The sequence below is a fragment of the Thunnus maccoyii genome, chromosome 15 (genome assembly GCF_910596095.1).
Source record: "Thunnus maccoyii chromosome 15, fThuMac1.1, whole genome shotgun sequence".
Classification (NCBI taxonomy): domain Eukaryota; kingdom Metazoa; phylum Chordata; class Actinopteri; order Scombriformes; family Scombridae; genus Thunnus; species Thunnus maccoyii.
Genome location: NC_056547.1, coordinates 20,740,831 through 20,762,754, shown reverse-complemented (window position 1 = coordinate 20,762,754; position 21,924 = coordinate 20,740,831). Strand labels below are relative to the sequence as shown.

Below are 21,924 nucleotides of genomic sequence, written 5' to 3'. Positions count from 1 at the left end.
CTCTCTCTCCCCCCTCTCTCTCTCACCGTAGAGACTAGTGTGTGTGTGTGTGTGTGTGCGTGTGTGTGTGAGAGAGAGAGAGAGAGAGAGAGAGAGAGAGAGAGAGAGAGAGAGAGAGAGAGAGTCTGATTACCTGCGTGCACGCGCAAAACTAGATCCCGTGCGTCAAGACTTGTGCACATCTGGTTTTGGCAGGGTCGCAGAGTTGCGGGGGAGGGACTATTTCAGTGTGTGTGTGTGTGTGTGTGTGTGTGTGTGTGTGTGTGTGTGTGAGAGAGAGAGAGAGAGAGAGAGAGAGAGAGAGAGAGAGAGAGAGAGAGAGAGAGAGAGAGAGAGAGAGAGAGCACGTTCTGCGCCTGAACTCTGCTTTTTTTTGCGGAACTCTGTAATTCGCAACAGATGACCACTTGGGGGGATGGAGACTTAGCGGGGAGGTGAGCGTTTCCTCAGACAGCATCAGAGCGCACTGCACAAATTAATTTGCTTATAGATGATGCTGCTCAGTGATGGAGCCTTATGCTTGATGCGTACAGCACTTTTCTCGTCACTTTTCGGTGCAACAAGTGGATTATGGACGAGTCGGTCTCCAGCGTGAGAGAGGAGAGGGGCGACTGCACCTGAACAACACAAAGCGAATGCCGCATCAGTCTCTGGCTGTGCCAGCCGCGCTGTGGGAATGGATACCGGCAATTTCCTGGCGTGGATGTGCCTTTTCCTGTTGTCACTCGAGGGATTCATCTCGTCTTCACCTGCGATGGACTTTTGTCCCGACCGCTGTGACTGTCAGCACTCGCAGCACCTCATGTGCACCAACCGCGGGTTGCGCACTGTGCCCAAACCCGCCGCGCGGGTGCCCGAGGAGGTGCTGATCTTCAGCCTTGGGGGAAACTTCATTGGCAACATCTCTGCCTTTGACTTCACACGGTACAGTAACCTCGTCAGGTTGAATTTACAGTACAATCAAATACAAACTGTTCACCCCAAAGCATTTGAGAAGCTGTCCAAGTTGGAAGAGCTGTATTTGGGACATAATCTTTTATCAACTATTCCCACTGGGACTTTACAACCCCTGAAGAAATTAACTATTCTCTATGGCAACAATAATGATATAAAGAAAATCACACCGGGACTCTTTGCCAACTTGGATAATCTTGTTAAACTGCGCCTGGATGGCAACGCAATAGAAGTTCTGCAGGACTCTGTTTTTAAAAGTTTGACTAGTCTACATTATCTCCATCTGGAATCCAACCGGCTGCATCATATTCACAGAAACGCTTTCTCTAAACTCACCAACCTGCGCTTTTTAAACCTGGCCCACAACAAACAGTCAGCCGTGCGCAATGTTCTCACTTTTTCCCAACTCAAAGCTTTGACAACTCTGCTGCTGTCTGAAAATGAAATTCAATACGTCTCAAACCACGTCTTCCAAAATCTCAAAAAACTATCCAAACTGTCCCTCAGCAACAACAGAATTTCTCGTCTGGACAGCGGGGCTCTGAAAGGGCTGTCCAGCCTTAGAGAGTTTCTGATTGACGGTAACGAGCTGGAGGAAATCCCCGCCGGTCTCCTCGACCCTTTGGAGCGCATCGAGGAGCTGGACTTCAGTCGCAACCGGATTTCCAACGTTGATTCTTTGGCTTTTACACAACTCAAACATCTGAGGGTGCTGAAGCTGAAGAACAACATGCTCACCAGCTTGTCCGGGGACATCTTTGCCCTCAATAATGTGCTTTACGACCTGGACCTCCATGGCAACAACTGGACGTGTGACTGTCGCCTGGAGGAGCTGAAAAGATGGATGACTGCTGCACATTCTCAGGGCAAATTGTTGACTGTTTTTGTGCAGTGTCATCACCCAGTAACTCTGAGGGGAAAATATCTGGACTATGTGAACAGCTCCCAGCTGCAGCCCTTAGGGAACTGGACACATTTGTGTAGGAGCCAAACTGGGCCTGAGGAGAGTCGGGGAGGGGGCGTGTTGGTAAAGGTGGAGGGCAATGGGAGAGGAGAGGCAGATGCAATAAGGCAGGAGGAGGGAGATGGAGAAGGCCAGGTGGAGAAAGGAGAAGAGGTGGAAGAGACAGAAGTTGTAGATTTGAGACAGCAAAACAAGGATGGGGTGATGATGATGAGGAAAGAAGTAGAGAAAAGGAAAAGAGAGGGAAAAGAAGAGGTTGGAATCCAGGGAGACCAAGGAGGCCCAGAGGTGGCAGAACCCTCTCCTTCACTGGAAAGAAAGAAACCAAAGAAGGAGTTACTCAGCCCAAGGTCACGACCTGCAACAGAGGCGGCTGGGAAACGTGCGAAAGGGAGACGAAGGTCGAATGTCGTTTCCAGAACAGATGCACCAGCCTTTTCCACACCAAGTCATGCTAGTAACCATGAGATCACCCCCACTGATCCAATCACAGGGTTCACTACAAGTTCTCCTGTCCTGTCAGGGGAGAAGTTTGATCTTCTGAGGTCAGATCATGAGGAGGGTCTACCTGTAATCATGGATCCATGTCTGTTCAACCGCCACTTCATCACTAATGTATCAGTGGACCAGGTCACGTCCAATACTGCCACTGTCTATTGGACCACCAGGGATCATCACCGCTACACACCAGGACCTGGGCCGGGCCTAGACGAAGTCCACTACCGGATTCTGTTCGACCGATTTGGCACACCAGACCGTTTCCCCCGCTACGTTTACGCCCGTGGTACTGCTTACTCTGTGACCCTTCGAGAACTCAGCTCGGATGTGACCTACATGGTCTGTGTGGAAGGAGTGGTTGGAGGATCTGTGTGTCAAGTGGCCCCCCGTGACCACTGTGCAGGATTGGTCACTCTCCCTGAGGGGTTTGACCGTGGAAGCACGCTGACCACTGACCTCCAGCTGGTGACAGTTGCGACACTGGCTGGGAACGCCGTGCTGCTGTTGGTCATCGGTGGGGTCTGGCTGGGGCGGAGCCTGAAAAAAAGATTGCAGAGGAGGAAGTCGGCCGTGCACGTGCGGCACATGTACTCCACCAGGCGACCGTTTCGTCCCACCATGGCGACCGCCTCGGTGTCCACTGACTTCACCAGTTACCAAAGCAGTCGTCCAGCACGACTTGCACCACTAGAGGAAGGAGATCTCATTGAGTTCCCTTGTGACCGCTTTCTGGAAAACAGCAGCGCTCGCAGAGACAGTGACATGCAGAGGTTCTCTGACTAGAACCATAAGAACTCTAAAATTATTGACAAGGAACACACTGCACGACAGGAACATATATGAATTGGTTTATGCTCTTTGGTCTCATCCTTTATCTTGACACAGTGCAGTATCACACAAAAACACGGGTGTGTGTGTGTTTGTGGCTAAGAACAAACCAAGGCAAGTATCTCCCCACTTTGTGTTTTTCATTTGACAACATCTCTCAGAGTTAAAGTGACAATAGACCAGCTGAGCTCATCAGGGCCTTTTCAGACACCGGAGGAAGTCAAATCCCTCTGACATCCTCTTCCCGCCTTGTGCCTTTCCTCTTTCATTTCCTTACACCTGCAAAAGTGTCTCAATGTGTGTTTTGTTTTGAATGCAAGTGTGTACGCATGAATGATGGATCACTGATTTCAACTATGGTGCTAATACTGAGTTCACAGACATCATAATGTCTCTTCATACAGTAGGTATATGTACAGTATATAATGTTGGCTGCTGGTTGGCAGGAAAAAATACTTGTTTTGTATCACATCTATCATGTTTTATACTTTATTATGGAACTTTGTATCATTTTGCATTACATGAACAAGTAAAATCCCCAACAATGTGACTGATTTTGTCATTTGAGTGTTTATAGATGAATCGTTGTCTTTCTTGGAACAATATTTTCCTCTATAAAACAGATGTTACTGTATCTCTGGTTTTCAAATATATATTTAAGACACTGATTATGAAAGCATAAGGGGATATTTAGAGTGATTGGGAGGATCTATGAAAAGAATAAGATATTCACACACAAGGATTACTTGTATTTACTTTTTGAACTCGAAGATGTTTTTCACTCCCTTTATTTCTAGTCTTATGAGGTTGTCGCTAATGTGTCAGCCAGACAGCCATATAATATTTTCAGGAAAGGAACTGACTACCCGGAAATACCATCAGTTGGCATGTGAGTGGTATTTTCTCCTCTGCAATTGATATTAAGTGCTTTAGAGTGGGATCCAAGCAGTTGTTAGGGCGAGGAAGATAATAGCAATGGTATGTTACACACACACATTCATGCACACATGCACGCATACAAAATTTTACTCAGAATTTACGTCTGAGATTCAATATTCTGCAGAGCAGAGTCGGTTATTTACAGATCTTATTAACATTACGTCCTTAAGTGTGGGACACTTTCCTTTACTGATGGTAAATGTAGTCAGATTAAACCCAAATGAAGATACATTAATTGTTTCTTTATTTATTATATAATGAGAAATACTTATGCCTTTGTATTGGCCAAACATAAAACAGGCTATGATCTACTTTACTGACCCTTCCAGTTAGTGTCAACCACCAGTCACTAGATGGCAGACTAGACGTACTGTATGTACAGAATCAAACTGATCACAGTACTCTGACTACTCACAACCACTGGCTCACTGTGTCAAAAAATAGTGACACATTTTACATAAAGAAGATTAGGTTCTCTATAAATGATATAAATAACCACAAGGAGATACCAGAATAAGAGTTTTTATTTTAGCATTAGATTTACAGCGATTGTCAACATCTTTACAGTACAAAAAGAGTAACTTAAGTGTAAAGTGTAAATTAAAAGAAACAGACAGGGATTGAGTCATGAAGTGCAGTTCATAGATATTTTAGTGTTTTAGAGCAGTTGTGTTAAAAAAAAAAGACCCTGAAAGGAAATACTGTACAATCAGGTTTTAAATGGCTTTCCGAGACAGACGCAGGTTTGATTGATTTTTATTTACATACAATGAATTTGAAATCTTAAAATAAACCCTTTTTGTCTTAATTTGAATTATTTGTAGAAAAATACATATGTATTTTTGAGAAGAGAAAGAGAAGGCAAAAGGTGTGCACTTGCATTTGGCTATTAAAAATATTAACTAGTATAAAGGATTTGTCTTTCAAAATTAGTGCAAGATATAAGAGCAAGAGGGACTGAAATGATGTGTTATGTTTGTGTGTATGTGTGTGTGTGTGTGTGTGTGCGTGTGCGTGTGTGTGTGTGTGTGTGTGTGTGAATAGTCAGTGGGTAGCAGGCAATTGTGAGATTGCTGTCAACAGAAGCAGACACTTTCTGAATAAACACAGGATCCAGTTGCCATGTAACCATCACAGTTTTTAACAAGGCTTTCAGAAAATGTCATTTTTGCACCTCCACAACATACACCAGAAAAAGATGACAATGTTGAAAAAAAAAAAAACAAACTGATTCATAAATTCACCTATCCAGTTCAGTGCGTACAATGTAAAGAGGCACGGATCCACAGCTCAGTGAGACTTATGTGTAGTTATGACAGAAACATATTTCATCCAGTCATCCAGTCTCACCCCCCTCCTCTATACGATGCGGGCTAGCATCCAGGCTGGGGGTCGGGCCCTGTGTCGCCTCCAGCGGTCGAGGAGGTCGAGATGCTGTTGTGTTGGATGGCCTGCAGTTGAGACCCAGGCTCTACAGGGGTGGGACTTCCTCCTGGGCACACCTCTGCAGCTGGACACAGAGACAGCTGTCAATCAAAGTCACTGATCCTGTGTGGATTGTCCGTTCTGTGAGTGCGCCTCTGTGGGTGGGTGTCGTGCATGTGCGACAAACGAATAAAAACCCTTTTACAGTTCAGATTAAAGGAAAATATCTCTTTTATTTTAACAAATGAATACTGTACAGACAGGTAAAAAGACAACAATAGAAATATATGAATATACCAACACATACCAATATTGCATCCCTCTTTGTTCTCTGAAGCGCAACACTTAAAACATAATGGCTGTTTCCATTTAAGCCACAAGGTGCAGTGTGTTTTTAAAAAATATATCTTTCCTTTCAGGTCAGTTACAGGTTCAGTAATTGTTGAGCATTAACTTTAGCCTGCCTGGAGTGCAAGATGGGCATGGTCTGTATTTTGTTTAATGTATTTCAAATACCATCAAAGCCAGGGCAAACTATGGGGTTAAGTGCTGTGTTTTTTCGCACATGGTAAGATACAGTTTTAGGTCCCTGTGCGTTGAGGGGTGGTTTTGTTATAACAAGACAAAATGTAACCATGGAGTATCCCCTTATGTGCACATATAAGGTATCTAAATTATACCCTCGGTGATGGATGGAGATGATTGGTATCAGACGTCTGGAAAAGCTGCTGAGATTTCTAGAGGGGAGCGGGGTGGATAGGGGGTTTTACTCACTGGGGTACCCCTGTGCCTCTCTCTGCCGGGCGGTGACAGGACAGTCCTTATGGGTGAGCAGAATCTGCTTCAGTTGACCCACCTCCGACCTCAATGACGTCACCTCGTTCTGGGAACACACAGAGAAATAAGCATCCTTGAACTGCAAGTTGCACTTGTGTTCACACTTAGTTAGTTAATAGAGCGTGTCCCACCTGTAGCTGCAGGTTTGTGTGCGTCAGCTCTTCAGCTTTCTTCTCCAGCGACGACACCCACACTTTCCTCTTCTGTCGGCAGCGGGTGGCCGCGGCTCGGTTACGTTCCAGAAATTTCTGCCTGCGCTCGTCTGGGTCCTGCTCTGCTGACCTCCTGCGCCGGTTGCCGCCTCCTCCTCCTCCACCACTGCAGCTACCGCCTGCCTGCACTGCATGCTGGGAGGGCTGCATTTGCTGTGGCACCGGTGAATGCTGTAAACAAATAACATTTTTAAAGTCACCTCTGACTGCAGAAATATGAACAAGGTGTTGCTTGTGACATCATTAAGCTGATCAGTAAATATAAAGCATCATACCTGTGTGGGAACAGACAGTGGAGGTGCTGGTGGTGAGCCCTGGTGCAAGTGGGAAGGTGGTGATTGGTGAGCCTGAGCGTGTGGTACGTTGGCTTGCTGGTGAAGCTGGTGGCTGTGGGAGCTGCCCAGGTGCTGTGGAGGAGGAGCGTGACATCGCTGTTGGTAGGGGAGGGGTGGAGCTGGAAGCTGCGGATGATGATGATGATGATGTTGTGGTTGGTGGTGGTGTTGTAGCGGAGGTGCCTGCTGGCGCTGTGACATCATCTCCATCATGTGACCCATGGATGTCACAGGGTTGTTGATGGCGACCATTCCTGGGTGGTGTTGTTGGTAATGATGGCCCATCGTCTGTTTGGATCTCTAAAGAGAGATAAAAAGATTTAAAGATTACAGATTTAAAAATTTAAGGGACTTTATAATTGCTAGTATTACTTTGGCTGTGAGCCAATTCTTTTTTCATACTTTTATTGCAATTAATTCATAATTCAGTACACCCACAAAATGTCCAGTATATTTTCATGTTCTTGCAATTATTTTTTGTATTTTATACTACAGGTGATATAAAGAGAAGAAGAAGAAAAAAAACGGCTGTGGCTGTGAGCCAGCTCTAAACCCACAGAGAGAAAGGGCTGTACTTTTTTTTAAAATGGAAAGATAAACACTGTGGTCACTGGAGCTTCAGTAATTGACATTCTCATTATAACTATATTTTCACATCATCTCATCTAAATTGCACATTCCACTCTTTACTATGGCCTCTAGGAATGGTAGAGTTGAACAACCAAATTCAAGCCTGAGATAGATCAAAGACTGGTATTGAACAGGAGATTAAAGTAGAATAGAGTCCATCAATTAGTCAATCAACAGAAAATTCTACAACTATCTTGATATCTGATTAATTGTTTCAAGTCTTTTTGAAGCAAAAACACTAAACACTCTCTAGCTGCAGCTTCCCTAATGTGAGGATTTGCTGCTTTCTCTGTGTTTTATATCACATGTAAACTGAATATCTTTGGATTTTAGACTTTTGGTCGTCAGACAAAACAAATAGACACTTAAAGGACAAAACCATTAATCAAGGAAATAACAGCAGATTAATGGATGATGAAAATAATCATTAGTTGTAGCCCTAAATAAAAAACAGGAAGATGAGTAATTGCATCTGATTTCCAAATAGCCAGGTGCGTGCTGGGATATCTAGGTTCCTGCTGACATTAAATAGAAGCAAGTTACTGCAAAAATAAAGTAAAAAATCTCAAGTATTATTTCTGGAAACTGCTGTTTACTGCTGCTAAACACAAACATCTTTTTGTGTATCATTTAATAAAGGGCAACTTTTGTACTTAAAAGCAATGGTATTGAGCACTTTAATACCTGTTGAAGAACATGTTTAACCCAGAGCAAACAAATTAGAAAATACATGAAACAAACATGTTTCAAATACATTATGTTTCATTTAAATATTGCCTCTCACTGTCACTATGTTCCCCACAGGTTTACTCAGTCATTTTTGAGTTGACACGACACAAATGGAGCAGTAAATATCAACAGCTTGTGATTTTCCATCTCATCTCATATTGTCTGGGGTGTGTTTGACCCCTCCAACAGCTAAATTAGTAACAGCAGATCAGCTCCTTAACCTACAAGCCACTTCAGGTCAAACAAGCCTCACTTACAGTATTTATCCTAATTAGCTGATCCGCTTTCTAGATACCCACAGTATCCTTCATCTATAGCAGCAAAACATCTCAAAATGACAAAACCAACACAGTAACTGACTGCTCTCCAACCCCCCCCCCCCCCCCCCCCCCCCCCCCCCCCCGCTGAGTTCTGCATCGCCATTTCTCCTAATCATCTGCAACCGTGAAGACAACTGTAGATAAGAGGGATAATGTGTTCCAATAAATGCTGCCGTCTGCAGCTTGATACCTTCACACTTGATCATTCCCGCATATCATCTGACTAAACACACTGTAAGAGCTAAATTAAACCTCATCTCACCTTTCTCCTACACTCAGCAGAGGAGAGAGAGAGAGAGGGAGAGGTCATGTTTGGAGCATGACATCACCCCCCACCCCACCCCCCCCACCCCCTCCCTCCCTGGCAATTTTGCTATCTGCTCCCTGTTACACAATATTTCTTTAAGAGAAGAAGCTGATCCCCCCCCCCCCCCCCCCACCCCTCTCGACCATTCAGAGACGAAAAAAGGGAGCACATTTAGCGGCTGCCAAGGATGAGGTCACCGAGCTGTCTGTGCCAGCTTTACCAGCCAGCCAGGCTGCCAGTCAAACACACACACACACACACACACACACACGCACAGCCGCACACACTGAACAGGACAGGACACGAGTATTTCAGCTCTGTTTACTACATAGAAACACCCTGACACTGAGGCTTGTGATTACATCATGGATCTCCTTGGCCTGGATGACACACCACGTTGATATTTCTGTCTGGTTGGATCAGTTAATGAAGATACAAAAACTGTACATGAAACTCTGATCCACTTGTCAAACGTTTACTTTCCACTTGAGCTGACTGCGGAGTTACTGTGCAACAGAGGCATGTTAATACACCGTCTGTGGTTTTTTACAGAAGCAGAGTCCTATTTCACACCTTGGAAAAGCAACTAACAAGACTAAATAACAATATATATAATAGTAGCTATGGAAAAATGTGTGTTTGTGTGTATATGAGAACAACAGAATGAAAGAAGTTCAGATTTGAACCTGTGGTCCTGAGTGGCTCTGAAACCCGAAACCACTTTTCATTAAGTCATGACCTGTGTATGTGTGTGTGAATGTGTGCAGATGCGAGGCGATTTCACAGTTTTCCGTCTGAAGTTGCCTTTGATAGCACACATACTTTAAACAATTCATACTACATGCACCTAGAAAGAGGAAATGTAAAATTTACAAGAGGGAAGATCGAGAGCATGTCGACACAAGGAAAATAAAACAACCAAGAAAGTCAGGGAGAACATGTAGATCGTGACTTCCTGTGGTGTGTGTGTGTGTGTGAGAGAGAGAGAGTGTAGAGTTACACTCTGTTTCCTGTCTATCCTGATTACAAAGGAATAAGCCAAAGGCAGAATGTGTGGAAGAGTGTGTTTTAGAGTTGCACAATAAATAGGACCTTTTCTGAAAGATCACACAAAATATCAGCCATTCTGTGTCATCCATCTCATCCTGAACATTTAAAAAAAAAAAAAAACCATTACTTAATATCTAGTGTGAGTAAAATGTGCAACAAAACCTGGTTCTGCTTGTCATAAGAAGCTGTTAATTCAACAAATGTCATTGTTTTGGGTCACAGAGTAAAATTGTGTCACATCACATCATTCTCTAAGTGCAGTTTCATCTGTTTTTTCAACAGTACCAAGATTAAAATAATGTGGAAATAATTGAATCCTCATGTTAGAGTAGGAGTAGAAAAGATGTGCTTAAAGATGGAAAGGAAGGTAAATGCTTCAAAACGAAGTGATTGGAAACTAAAGGTAAGGTTGGCAATGTTCAATATTTTTCTTGTTGTCAACAAATCCCATAAAAGACAAAAGCAAACATGTGTCTGTCTGTGGCAATTCATTCCTACTGAAGATGTAACTATTTAAACATTGGTCATGAATATATACTTGTATTACTTTAAAAATAATTTCCTAAAACAGCTTGGCACTGTATTTTTTAGCAAACATTACTCAAACAGGATAAATAGCGCATTTGGGACTGTTTTGAGTGGTAGATTTGGTGCGCTAGTGAGTATTTTCACCATGGTGTTTGTGGGATGTTCACGGTAATGAAAGAACATGTCACCCAGTGCAGTTGTGCGATGCCATGATGTGTTTTTAATAGTTTTTTGGACAACAATGGAGCCCTATAGCAAATCAAAATGAGCTATATAAGACTTATGTTTGCTTTTTACGAGGATCAATCCATTGCAGGTGTTAGTCATTTAATGGGATTTGTTAACAATAAATACAGGATATTGCTAGACTTATCCTTTACTATAAACATTCAGTAGATCATACAGACACAGTCTTTAACGAGGCATAATGTTATTACCAGAGGAGGAAGGACTTATCTACAAACACAGGAAGAAAATATCTGCTTCAGACTGACTGGTCTGTACCTGCGGCGAGGAACAGGAGGGGTTGTGTACAGGACCTGGTAGACCCATTACACAAGACATCTGCTTCTCCATCTGAAGAAGAGAGAAAAAAAAATTGACACAAAAATAACCTTTCAACCGTGACAAGAAAAAGCTTCAGCACGCACTTAACCTAAGTATGAAGAGTTCCCCACAGGGTCACATCCATCTGGAGTTTGACACTTGTAATTAATTCATTCACAAGAGTGAAGTGAATTTTTCTGTCAGCCATGAATATTTCTAACTCGGGGATCTTGACCACTTTGGTCACTATACTTGCATCTATAAATCATAATGCATGCATGTCTGAATGCGGCTGTATGTGTGTGTGTGAGCCTGAGCATGACAAACCCCCCCCCCCCCGTCTCTCGTACTTACGGGCATGTGCTGAGCAGATGCCCCTTGCATGGCGGGGTCTGGCAGGGTGCCAGGCAAGGAGGCTGGCAGCGGTTGTCTGTGTCTGTTCCGCATGTGGAGGAGGGAGGACAGCGGCCCAGGAACCGGCCTGTGGTCAGCCACAGAGAGACACAGAGAGAGAGAGAGAGAGAGAGAGAGAGAGGGAGAGAGAGAGGGATGGGTTATGCCAGAGAGCTACACACAGCTAAAGTTTCACTAATGCGGGTTGAGAGAGGTGCAAGTTGAAACATTTATAGCCGGGTCTTGATGGCAGATGGAGGTGAGACTGAGATATATGAAATTAATTAAAAATGTCTGTGCGGGAACTAGCGATGGATGAATGGATGACATAAATTGAAGAAGTGATAAAGAGGGATTAGGTTAATATCGACTTGATGTCACACTTTAAAAAGTTGGTACAACAAAAATTCAAAAAGAAAGATTAAACTCAGTTTATCTTCTTACTTACGCCAAGTGGTATCTAGTCAGAGAAGAAGTGCCAGTACAACAATGTACAATTAATCCATTACAAGTAAAAGTCCTGCATTCAAAGTTTTACTTAAATAAAAGTACCCTACCCCTGCAGTCATCATTCTATTATTTATAACATTAGGCTGTTAATATTGATGCATTAATGTGAAAGTAACATTTTACAGTTACAGTTGTAGTGGGTCCACGTGTGACTAGTTTTAACTACTTTATAAACAGTTGGGTAGTTAAATCGGGAGTTGGGCCCCTTCCAAACAAAAATCTGCTACACAAATTTATATTCGTGTTTGGATTTTTCTTTAGTCTTTGCTTAAAATACTAGATGATTTCACCACATTGAGTCTCAAACAGCTTTTTAAATGAAACCATCTGAGGTGTTTAGAGGAGAAATCACTCTTTGGAGCTCGCTGGAACTTCTAGCAACATATTGACTGACCTATTGTTGATCTGCAACATGACCAGGGCCCTTACAGACTTTGTTTTTATCACAAGTCAAAAAGGTTGGACACCACCTGGTTTAATCTTTAACAGCGCATTGTGTTTTATACACTAATCCAATATTTTTAATATAAAATAACTAGTAACTATAGCTGTCAGATAAGTTTAGTGGAGTAAAAAGTACAATATTTTTCTCTGAAATGGTCGTAGTTAAGTAGAAGTATGAAGAAGCAGAAAATGGAAATACTAAAGTAAAGTACAAATACCTCAAAACTGTACTTATAGTATTTGAGTAAATATAATTAGTTACTTTCCACCACAGGAGATTTCTGCCTCTACCTCAATACAACGGATGTGATTGGAATTTTGAATGTGGTGTTCAAAGCAATTAAAAAATATATTTTAAATACAACACAATGTGTCTTCTCAGAAACAAAGTTTCTGTTCCTATGCACAGTTTTCTCTGGAACTACTTTCTACAGAAGAAATCCTTTAAAAACTGTTAGGAGTGTGTTCTGTGGATTACCCAGAATAATGGAAACAATGACTGTTTTTGAACTTTTTAAATGTAATTTTTCAATGCTATCAAAGGGAAATGTCAGAGGTAAATATTTAAAAAACTTAAAACCGAAACAATCTGCATGGCTATAAAACACTAGAAGTAAGTGAGAAAATATGCTGTTATGTCATTTGGGTGAACAAACACTCTAAATAAATCTGGACAAAAGCATCCACTGCATGAAAAAAATTTCTAAATGTTATTGTATTTGAGTAAAAAAGCATAAACAGAGGTTTGAGGTGAAGCAATGACAATGGAAAGCTTGATGAGATGAAAAAAAAACAGAAAGAAAACAGATATGGAAAAACGTGACAGCTTGAGAAGGAGGAGGGAAGCTGAGGGATCACAGCGGGGGATGGAGAGACCCAGGATGCCATGTGCTGACCTAACCGCCCTGGCTATCGGCCAATCGGACAGTGTGGGCCTCCGTGGCTGTGCTGAGGTCATCGGTAATGATGTCATCACTGAATCTGGAGTATGCAGCCCGTTTAACGTACAACAAAGTACAGACAAACCAAAACAGCGTTTCCTAACGTAACCACAACAGTTCTACTGGGCCAACATCCAGACACTCAGAGACCAGGTCACTATGGAAACCGGTGGTAAACACGTGGGAGAAACAGTCAGACACTTGATCCACGGTTCATTTAGTAACACTTAGCTGGTTTCGCTGTCTCACATGCTGTCTGGATTCAGCTGGCACTGATTTACTGAACCATAATCGACTGTCAACTCACTCCTCACTGTCCTGTCTTGTCCTGTCTGCTCCTGGACAGATGTTTGGAGCTTATTATGGCATTGACTTACTTCTGGTACCTTGACTCATCTAATCAACCACAGAGATGGGACAGAGAGTTTGTTTATCTATAGTATGTGATAGAGCTGCAACTATTAGATAATTAATCGCTTAGTCGATCAACAGAAAATGAATCACCGATTATTCGCTTTGAGTCATTTTTTAAGAAAATACGCCAAAATTCTCTGATTCCAGATGGAACGTTTGTTGAGACAAAACAAAATTTTAGGACGTCATCCTGGGCTTTAGGAAACAGTGATTGACAAACAACTAATCGATTAATCGAGAAAATAATTGACAGATTAATTGATAATGAAAATAATTGTCTGTTGGTACACAGAGGAGGAGGCTTTTTTTTTGTCTGGATAAAAGAAGAGTTTAAAATTCTCCTTAAGCTCCAAAGTATGAAGAACAGTGTGACAAATGTGAGGCACCTTGGTGGCAACGCTGACCATATAATCACAACATCCATTTGTTGAACCTTTGTTGCATGTCACACCCACACACACACACACTTCCTGCCTGTCTTTACTGTCTACAATCCTAAAAAGGCATAAAAAGGCCCAAAAATATAATAATGACACAACTAATTTAATTTATTTGGTGATAACTAGACAGTAGACACAACCATATAAAAAATAAAACTGAAAGGACTAAATTTCATGTGCAAATCAAGTGTGCCCACAGCTGAAAATTTGAAGTTGCAACACTTCAAACACTTGAAATAAGTGGAAGCAGCAGTTGAAATATAATTAGTAAAGGGAACTGAAATGACAGTCACAATGAAAGTGTTAAAAGAAGTTTCAAGTTAAGTGCCAGCACTGAATAAAGTTCAATTGGTACTTTAAGTGTAACTGATAAGATATAAATTTGAGGAAAAATATAATGAAGCAAAAACAGTGTCGTTCTGTTTTGGTTTTTATTCTATTTTGTAGAACCGTTTCATAAAAATGAACATAATTTATACATGCTTATAACTGGAAACATTCATTATAATGTTATTTACCAAAACGTTCTCAACCAATAACAAAATTTGCACATTAAAATTGTGGAATGTATAAATGTTTCAAATGTAATCTACACAACGTCAGTGATGTACATTTTTACAGTTTAAGAGCTGCTTGTATTGCCAACTACAGCGTTACTATCTTTTATTCCCTAAAGTCATATGGCATTTTAATCAGTGAATAGCTGAATAAATTAATTTTGACATGGCTAAAATATACCAAAACAGGCTTTTCTCATCAAATAGCATGCTATAATTAAAACTGGTGTGAAACATCTCATTAAACCCGAAGTACAGTATATGTATTTATAATCAGACATTCAGATGACAGAGTGTCTACAGAGTTCCACAGAATTCAAAGTTACAACGTCTAAAGGAAAGCAGCTGGTGGGAGCTGGTTAGATGAAAGACAGGAACTCTTCTAATCTGTCTGTTGAACTGTGTGATAACCAGGGAGCCATGGAAGCTGCACAGGCGCTGAGAGACTCCAGTCTGGTTCTAAGTCTTAACAGACATAACAGACGCAGTGGTTGGGTGGCGGGGTGGTAGTGTCAGTGAGTTTGAGTGGGTGTTAACCAGCGGTTCTGCATCTTTTTGCTATAACTTTGTTCTCTCGGTCAATTGATGTTTGATTTTTTTCCCCCTCTTTTCTCTCAGTTCATTAGTGCAGTGATAAATTATGCAGGGGGAAATGCCAGTTTGTGCCAGACAGAATGAGTTATAATACCTCCAAAACAGGATGGGCAAGACAGGGTAAAGGAGAGGAAGAAAAAGTGAGAAAAGGCAACATTAAATGGAAATGTGTGTGTGTGTGTTTTTGTGATGAAGGAAATAGATATTGCTGCATGAATGAGTGGATCTGTACTGTATGAGTGCATTCGGATGCATGTTGGTGTGTTATGTGCACACCAGTAACCATACTCACCCTGAGTGTGAGAGGGTGGAAGGAGCCTGGGTGATGACTGATCCGGACTGGGAGGAGGACAGAGTTTGCTGGGCAGCCAGGCTGCAGCTAGGGCCCATCATGGGGCCATGGGACTGGGTGTGCTGCAAGGGATGGGTCTGGGGATGGTGCAGCGGTGGCTGGGGATGTGAGTGCTGAGGCTGGGGTGGGTGCTGGAGCTGAAGCTGGGGTTTGAGCTGGTGCTGGTTCATACAGGACGGCCCATTATGAGAAAGCGTCTGTGGGGAGAAGCGGGAGCGACAAACAGCTGGGACCATTTCGAAGTTGTAAGGGCAGTATCTAATGCTCGTCTCACACACGCACACACACACGTGCGGTGTGCGTTTTTGTGATGATGGTGTGTGTGTGTGTGTGTGTGCATGCATGCGTTTGTTTAGGTGTGTGTGTTTGATGCCTAGCTGTTTAATTTACAGGGGAGAATGTGATCGCCCGGTGTGTCTTTCCTGCAGCAGGTCAGATATCTGCAGTCGTCTAATTGAGTCTGACTGCTTTTATCTCCCTCACGCTCAACTGTCACTCAAAACACTAACCTGACAGACTTAACAAGCAAACACCTATCAGCAATAAGGCACAAATCAGCATTCTTGCTTTCTATTCCTTTTTGAGTTCACCTCAGCCACAGGTAGCCAAAAAACAAGGAAATCTGCTTCATTTTGGTTCATATTTTTCTGTAAAATTTACCTGTTTGCTCTTTTCCTCTTCTTGTGCCTGCAGAAACTCCTCCTCTATCTCCTTGAACAGACCAACCTCTTCACAGTTCTGCAAAAATCGGGTTGGCGTTGGAGTCTGATCTGGAAGCATTACATGCAAATGCACAAGGACATGTCAGAAAAGATGCTTTATAGAAAGGGGTTCACACTCATGTATCACTGCACTTTTGTCACAACAGTCTGTCCCGTCTGAGCTCATTTGTTTCTAAAATCAACTGTCGTCCAGGTTATAATGCCAAAAGGAGGAAAAGAGTCTCCTCTGAGCCGCACTCTCTGTCTCTCTCTGTGATAACATCAGTCTGTCTATTTGAGCTGTCTAAACATGTGGGGGTCAAAGGTCAGCTGGGCTCTTTGTTTAGACATGAGATTTCCTGCAGGAGGCGTGACAGGCTGCAGGACACACACACACACACACACACGGAGAGAGAGACAGATGCAGAGGGAGAGTCTGGAGAGGTTGGACGTCTTGCTGATGTTTACGTCCAGGCAGACAGCTGTTTCTATGGTTACAGAATGTGTCACGTGACAGTGTTTTTGAACATGAATCTCTACTGCGGGCGGGATCAATGGTAAACAATGCATTTTCTCTGCATTGTTTACCATGATCCACATATGGTAAATACATAATGACTAAAGCTACTTGTAATGCATTCACCATGCATCCTTCATTAGCATTGTAGCTGCTTTTACATTTACAGACTTACAGTTATTAAATGCAACTGAATAGGTGAACTGAAGAGAAGCTGTGTCTCAAATAGTTGAGAGATCATTCTTTATGTCTTTGAATGCCTACAAATCGCTATTTTTTTCCCATTTTAATGTCTCAGTGTACTGAGAACCATATAATTGATAATTCACTTCAACATGAAGTGCATGCGAAGAGTTTAACTACATTCTTTGAGTTTTTGGAGCCAATTTTTCCAAATTCTTATTTTTATCATTGCAAAAAAAAGGCTTTCAAAGCAACATCTCAGCCATTAGGGGACATTAAAACTTGCAGCTGAATCCCAAGATAATTAAATTCTCTTTGGGTTAGTAGCTCTTCAAAGCAGGGTGACCCCTTGTCTATTCACTTGTGGAGGAAATTAAGCCTGAAGAGTTAAAAAAAAGGTTTTAAAAGTCAGGAGATTTCATAGTTTTATAGCTTTTACATTTAATGCCTAATGTTCAAACCCTGGTGCACTGAGGAAAAAACTGTCTAGAAAAATATGGTTACATCCTTCCAATCCTACTAAGAGATTATCTTCTGTACCTGCGCTCCTCACTTCTGCCCAGCATCTAAATAAAGAAAAAAACCAAACAGCTCTTCCCATATTTTTAAATCAAAGTGGGTCTTCACTGATTGTGCTATCAGTATGTTTGGTCTAATCTGATGGAGTACACTGTACATGTTGCAACATGAGCAGCTCTGTTTCACAGCACAGACTATCTGAGGAAAGAAATCCTGTATCGAGCTTATCTGATTTCATACTGTATAACATAGCGTCATCACTTTTTCATCAAGCACCGCTCTTGAAAAGAGGTAACCACGCACACATACAGACACACAAAACCCAAACAGCTGCCAAACTGAGTGACATGTAGCACATTTTCTTATTTCTTTATCTTTCTTTGTGCGGCTGCTGGTTTCCTCTGCGCACTCTCACCTGTAAAAGCCGTATCCGTCTTGATGGCGGGGAACTTGAGGGTCATCTCATGTTTGTGTCTGTGGATGATCAGATGCTCCTCTAACTGGAAGCGCTGCAGCACACCGACAGAGTGAGAAAGACATGAAGAGATGCATGCAGCTGTGCGACATGACACACGAGATGAAATGTTCCGTTAAATCAGCTGATGCTTCTTCACTGACTTATCAGTCATAATAGTCTTAGTTGTTTGAGTATTTTAGAATATTTATCACTCAACCAATGAATGTAAAATCCTATAATTATCAGCTTGGTGTGTCCACTCTCCCTTATGAGTTGACCCATATAACTACAGTTATAGTTTCCACAATTAATAATCATGTGATACCGACCTTTCTACAACAATCGAGCATTTTGTTTCATTTACAGTAAATCATTTTATAGTGTCAGGTTCAATAATCAAGCAACTAGAGCTGCAGCGATTAGTCAATTAATTGATTAGTAGACATTTTGAGTGATTTTTTTTTAAGAAAACAAGTCAAAATTCTCTGGTTTCAGCTTCTCAAATGTGAATATTTGCTGGTTTCTTTAGTCCTCTATGAATATGAGTAAAGTGAATATTTTTGGGTTGTGGGCTGTTGGTCAGGACAAGATTAGACATTTGAAGACGTCACCACTGTGGGAAACAGTGGTCAACATTTTTCACAATTTTCTGACATTTTATGGATCAAACAACTAATGGATGAATCGAGAAAATAATCAACAGATTAGTCAATAAAGAAAATAATCGTTAGCTGCAGCCCTAATGATAATCACATATTTTTTTGTGCAAAATTATTTTTATTGTAGCCGTTACATAAAAAAAACACAATGTAACCAACTGACCTGAGAGCAGCCCGGGGCCCCGCACACATAAGGCCTGTCCTGTTTGTCATTCATGTCATACACAAGCCTGCACAAACAAACAGAGAATGAGATGAACACATTAATCTGTAACATATTAACATATATACTGTACAGTATGTGGGGAACTATCTCTCTCAGGTCACTGTTACTTTGTGATGATTTCATCCAGTAGGCAGCCTGCAGTTCTCTGCTCTATATTCCTGTTTACACAGAGACAATGCCCTCAGATAAATCACATAGTCTAGGCTAGTACGATACAGTTATCCTCCTATTATCATGCCTTTACTGTGGAAGCCGCGCGTAATGAGGTAGATGCCAAAGCTGATGGATGTTTTTGCCCTGAGACGCAACATTATCTTGAGGAAAATGATCCCTTTGGTGCCAGTGGGAGTGCAACAAACACTGGCTCGGGTTCTGGCAGCACTGCTTGTATAGGTAGTCATTTTTATTAGGGCAAGTTGTGTAATACACACAATCTGTTTTGTGCTTTTAAAACCTTTCATTACTCATTACTAATAATACGTAAGCAGCAAAAAGGGTCATATAACTCTTGACACCATCAAGATCTTTACTTTTCATGGTTATTATGTAGCAAAGTGCTAAGTGTAGTGCAATTGTTTCAGCCTACAATTAGGCTTTCATCAGGGCATCAGTTAATAATACGAGTGTGATGATAGGATGCATGCCCGCCGTGCCTTACATGAAAATCAAGTCATCATAGGATAAAAATATCAACACCAATGTGGAATGGAGCACGATATTAAACCCACTTGCAGAGCGTTAACCCGAGCCTGACCCAGTTAGCTCTTCAGAGGAGATATTAAGCCAGTGATGGGGGGGTAATTATGACTTGATTTGAAGTGCTACTGCTGCTGGCCCTTCATTTTCCAGTGAGAGCAAAGCAAGCCTGCAACTCCTTGACCTCAGGCATTCCTCTGAGCTGTGTGTGACCACACAAGATTCACACACTTGTAGAGAAGACCGAGAGGTCAAACGGGCGACCCTTCCTTCACTTTTCATCCTCGTCGTAGGCTGACACTGATAACTGTAGTGAGCAAGAAGAAGTCGTCGATTTCGGGTGGAGATGATGGTGATGAGAAGCTTGTTAAATATTTGGTTATCAAAGTGAGCGTATCTAAAGCTGTGAAGACACATGGACACATATTCACAGGTGCACACATACTCTGAAAGTTTGCATGAGTGCTGAGAAGACACTAAAGTGGGTCCTGATGTTATGGGAAAGTAGTGAGAGCTAAAGAGAGGAGCAAGGAGGGAGAGAGAGGGCAAAAGTACATGCTTCCATAAGAAATGGAAAGTGTGTTGGGGAGGGGGAGGGGGGTGAGGCTGTGGGGGTGGGAGGGTGGGGAGTGACATCAAGGTGATGGAGAGGGGAATGGAAAGGGCAAGTGGGAGAGAGAGAGAGAGAGAGAGCTAGCGAAAGAGGAGGACACAATGCATGGAAGAGAGAAGGAATGAGGGTGGGAGGTGGCAGAGGGAGGGCTGCACTGTAGGCCTACTCTAGACAGGTTTGAACCTGCCTCAGCCCCCATTTTCCAACCCCTGGCAAGTAGAGGTGACTTCATAGGTGTGTGTTTGTGTACGTGAGCATGTGCGTGTGTGCGTTTGTGTGTGTTGCAAAACGATAAGAGCAAGCAAGTGTGCAAGAGTGTCCAGAGCAGCAAATTTAGATAGATAAATATAGATGGATAGATAAACAAAATCAGTTGAAAACACAGGAGGTGTCATAGGTTTACACTTCTTATGTAACTACAGTATATTTAGTACATTAGCCTCAACTGTAGTAATAATATTTCATAGTCTGATATTTCATAAATAGATATATCAATTTCTACATCATCATCTTCTTCTTCTTCTTCTTCCTCCTCTTCTTCTTCTTCATGTGGCACCTGACAGTTTCTACATCCCTGTCTTCTTTCAAGCAGCACTTGTAAGCAACGAAATGAGCAGACTCAGCACATTTCCAGCAAAACCTTCTGTCAGTGTGGTTACATCAATGCAGAATGACGTCACCTTTAATACATAAATCCAACAACCGACCAGACAACATATTGCCAATTGAAGACGGATTAATATCTGTGTTGGAAAAAAAAAAATCTTTGAGGAAACTAAATTGTACCACTTTTTTCCCGCCTCCTCCTCTGTCATTGCGCTTCATCACAGAAATGATGATTAATGATGACATAATAAAACACACATGCATAACCTAGGCAACACACAGCTTTTATGATCACCTGTGCGCGTGATTCACCTCTCCAAATGTCCAGCCTCAGGAATGATCCGATTTAACAACTCTCAAAGTTCCCATGTTCGATGGATGAATGTCAACATCGAGCTCAGCTCACATTTTAACAGCGGTTCTGACCAGCAAATCCTCGGGCAGGCGAGTCTTCAGTTGCCTGTGTGCGACTCAAGAACATGACCCGGTGTGTTTCCCTTCCAACGGCTCCGTAAAGCAACCTGTTCAACTCATAAACAAGCGCCCGGCACAGCTGTATGCATGGAGAGTGCTGTCACACCCCCCAAATAGACACTCACGCTCAACCCGTCCGCCTGATGATGAGACTTTACCGGGACAGCTCGCCAAAAACCTCCATTTAGTTCCCGGCACCGTTAGAAAAAAACACACACACACACACAAAACCTGAGCTATAACAAGTTAACAACTACTTCATAAGACTGAGGACGGCGTCAGGAGAGCAGAGAGCTGCGGAGGTTTCAAGTTTTGTGAATGGAAGTAAATTGCAGTGTCTTACCTTCAAGTAGAGAGGGACAAGCGGTGCTCCAGAGAGGAACCACGTTGGACTGGAGCGAGATTACAATACGATCTATTTACAGAAGCATTACATCACCCGCCCGGTGACGTCACGTGGGATTCCTGAACTTCTAAATCATTGCGGTCCCGTACGAGGAGAGAGAGAGAGAGAGGGATTGAGGGG

The 21,924-nt window shown here is 42.3% G+C and overlaps 2 protein-coding genes across 4 annotated transcripts; one reads left to right on the top strand and one right to left on the bottom strand.

The window, feature by feature from the left end:
* The first annotated feature begins 422 nt into the window (after window positions 1-422).
* Window positions 423-3,783, top strand: tril (TLR4 interactor with leucine-rich repeats). The gene has a single exon (XM_042435069.1). The coding sequence runs from the start codon at window positions 677-679 to the stop codon at window positions 3,197-3,199; it is 2,523 nt and encodes an 840-aa protein (XP_042291003.1). The 5' UTR covers window positions 423-676; the 3' UTR covers window positions 3,200-3,783.
* Window positions 3,784-4,708: 925 nt separating this feature from the next.
* Window positions 4,709-21,884, bottom strand: LOC121912720 (cyclic AMP-responsive element-binding protein 5-like). Of its 3 annotated transcripts, none has more exons than XM_042435071.1 (11): window positions 21,742-21,884; window positions 18,947-19,013; window positions 18,083-18,176; window positions 16,408-16,517; window positions 15,688-15,944; window positions 11,457-11,583; window positions 11,061-11,132; window positions 6,933-7,292; window positions 6,577-6,828; window positions 6,383-6,491; window positions 4,709-5,693 (listed from the first exon to the last, which is right to left on the bottom strand). In XM_042435071.1, the coding sequence occupies exons 2-11, from the start codon at window positions 18,998-19,000 to the stop codon at window positions 5,557-5,559; spliced, it is 1,572 nt and encodes a 523-aa protein (XP_042291005.1). In that variant the 5' UTR covers window positions 19,001-19,013; window positions 21,742-21,884; the 3' UTR covers window positions 4,709-5,556. The 3 variants fall into 3 exon arrangements, with proteins under 3 accessions (XP_042291005.1, XP_042291007.1, XP_042291006.1); XM_042435073.1 differs by having other exon boundaries at window positions 4,709-5,687; XM_042435072.1 differs by lacking the exon at window positions 21,742-21,884 and adding an exon at window positions 21,220-21,732.
* Window positions 21,885-21,924: the final 40 nt, after the last annotated feature.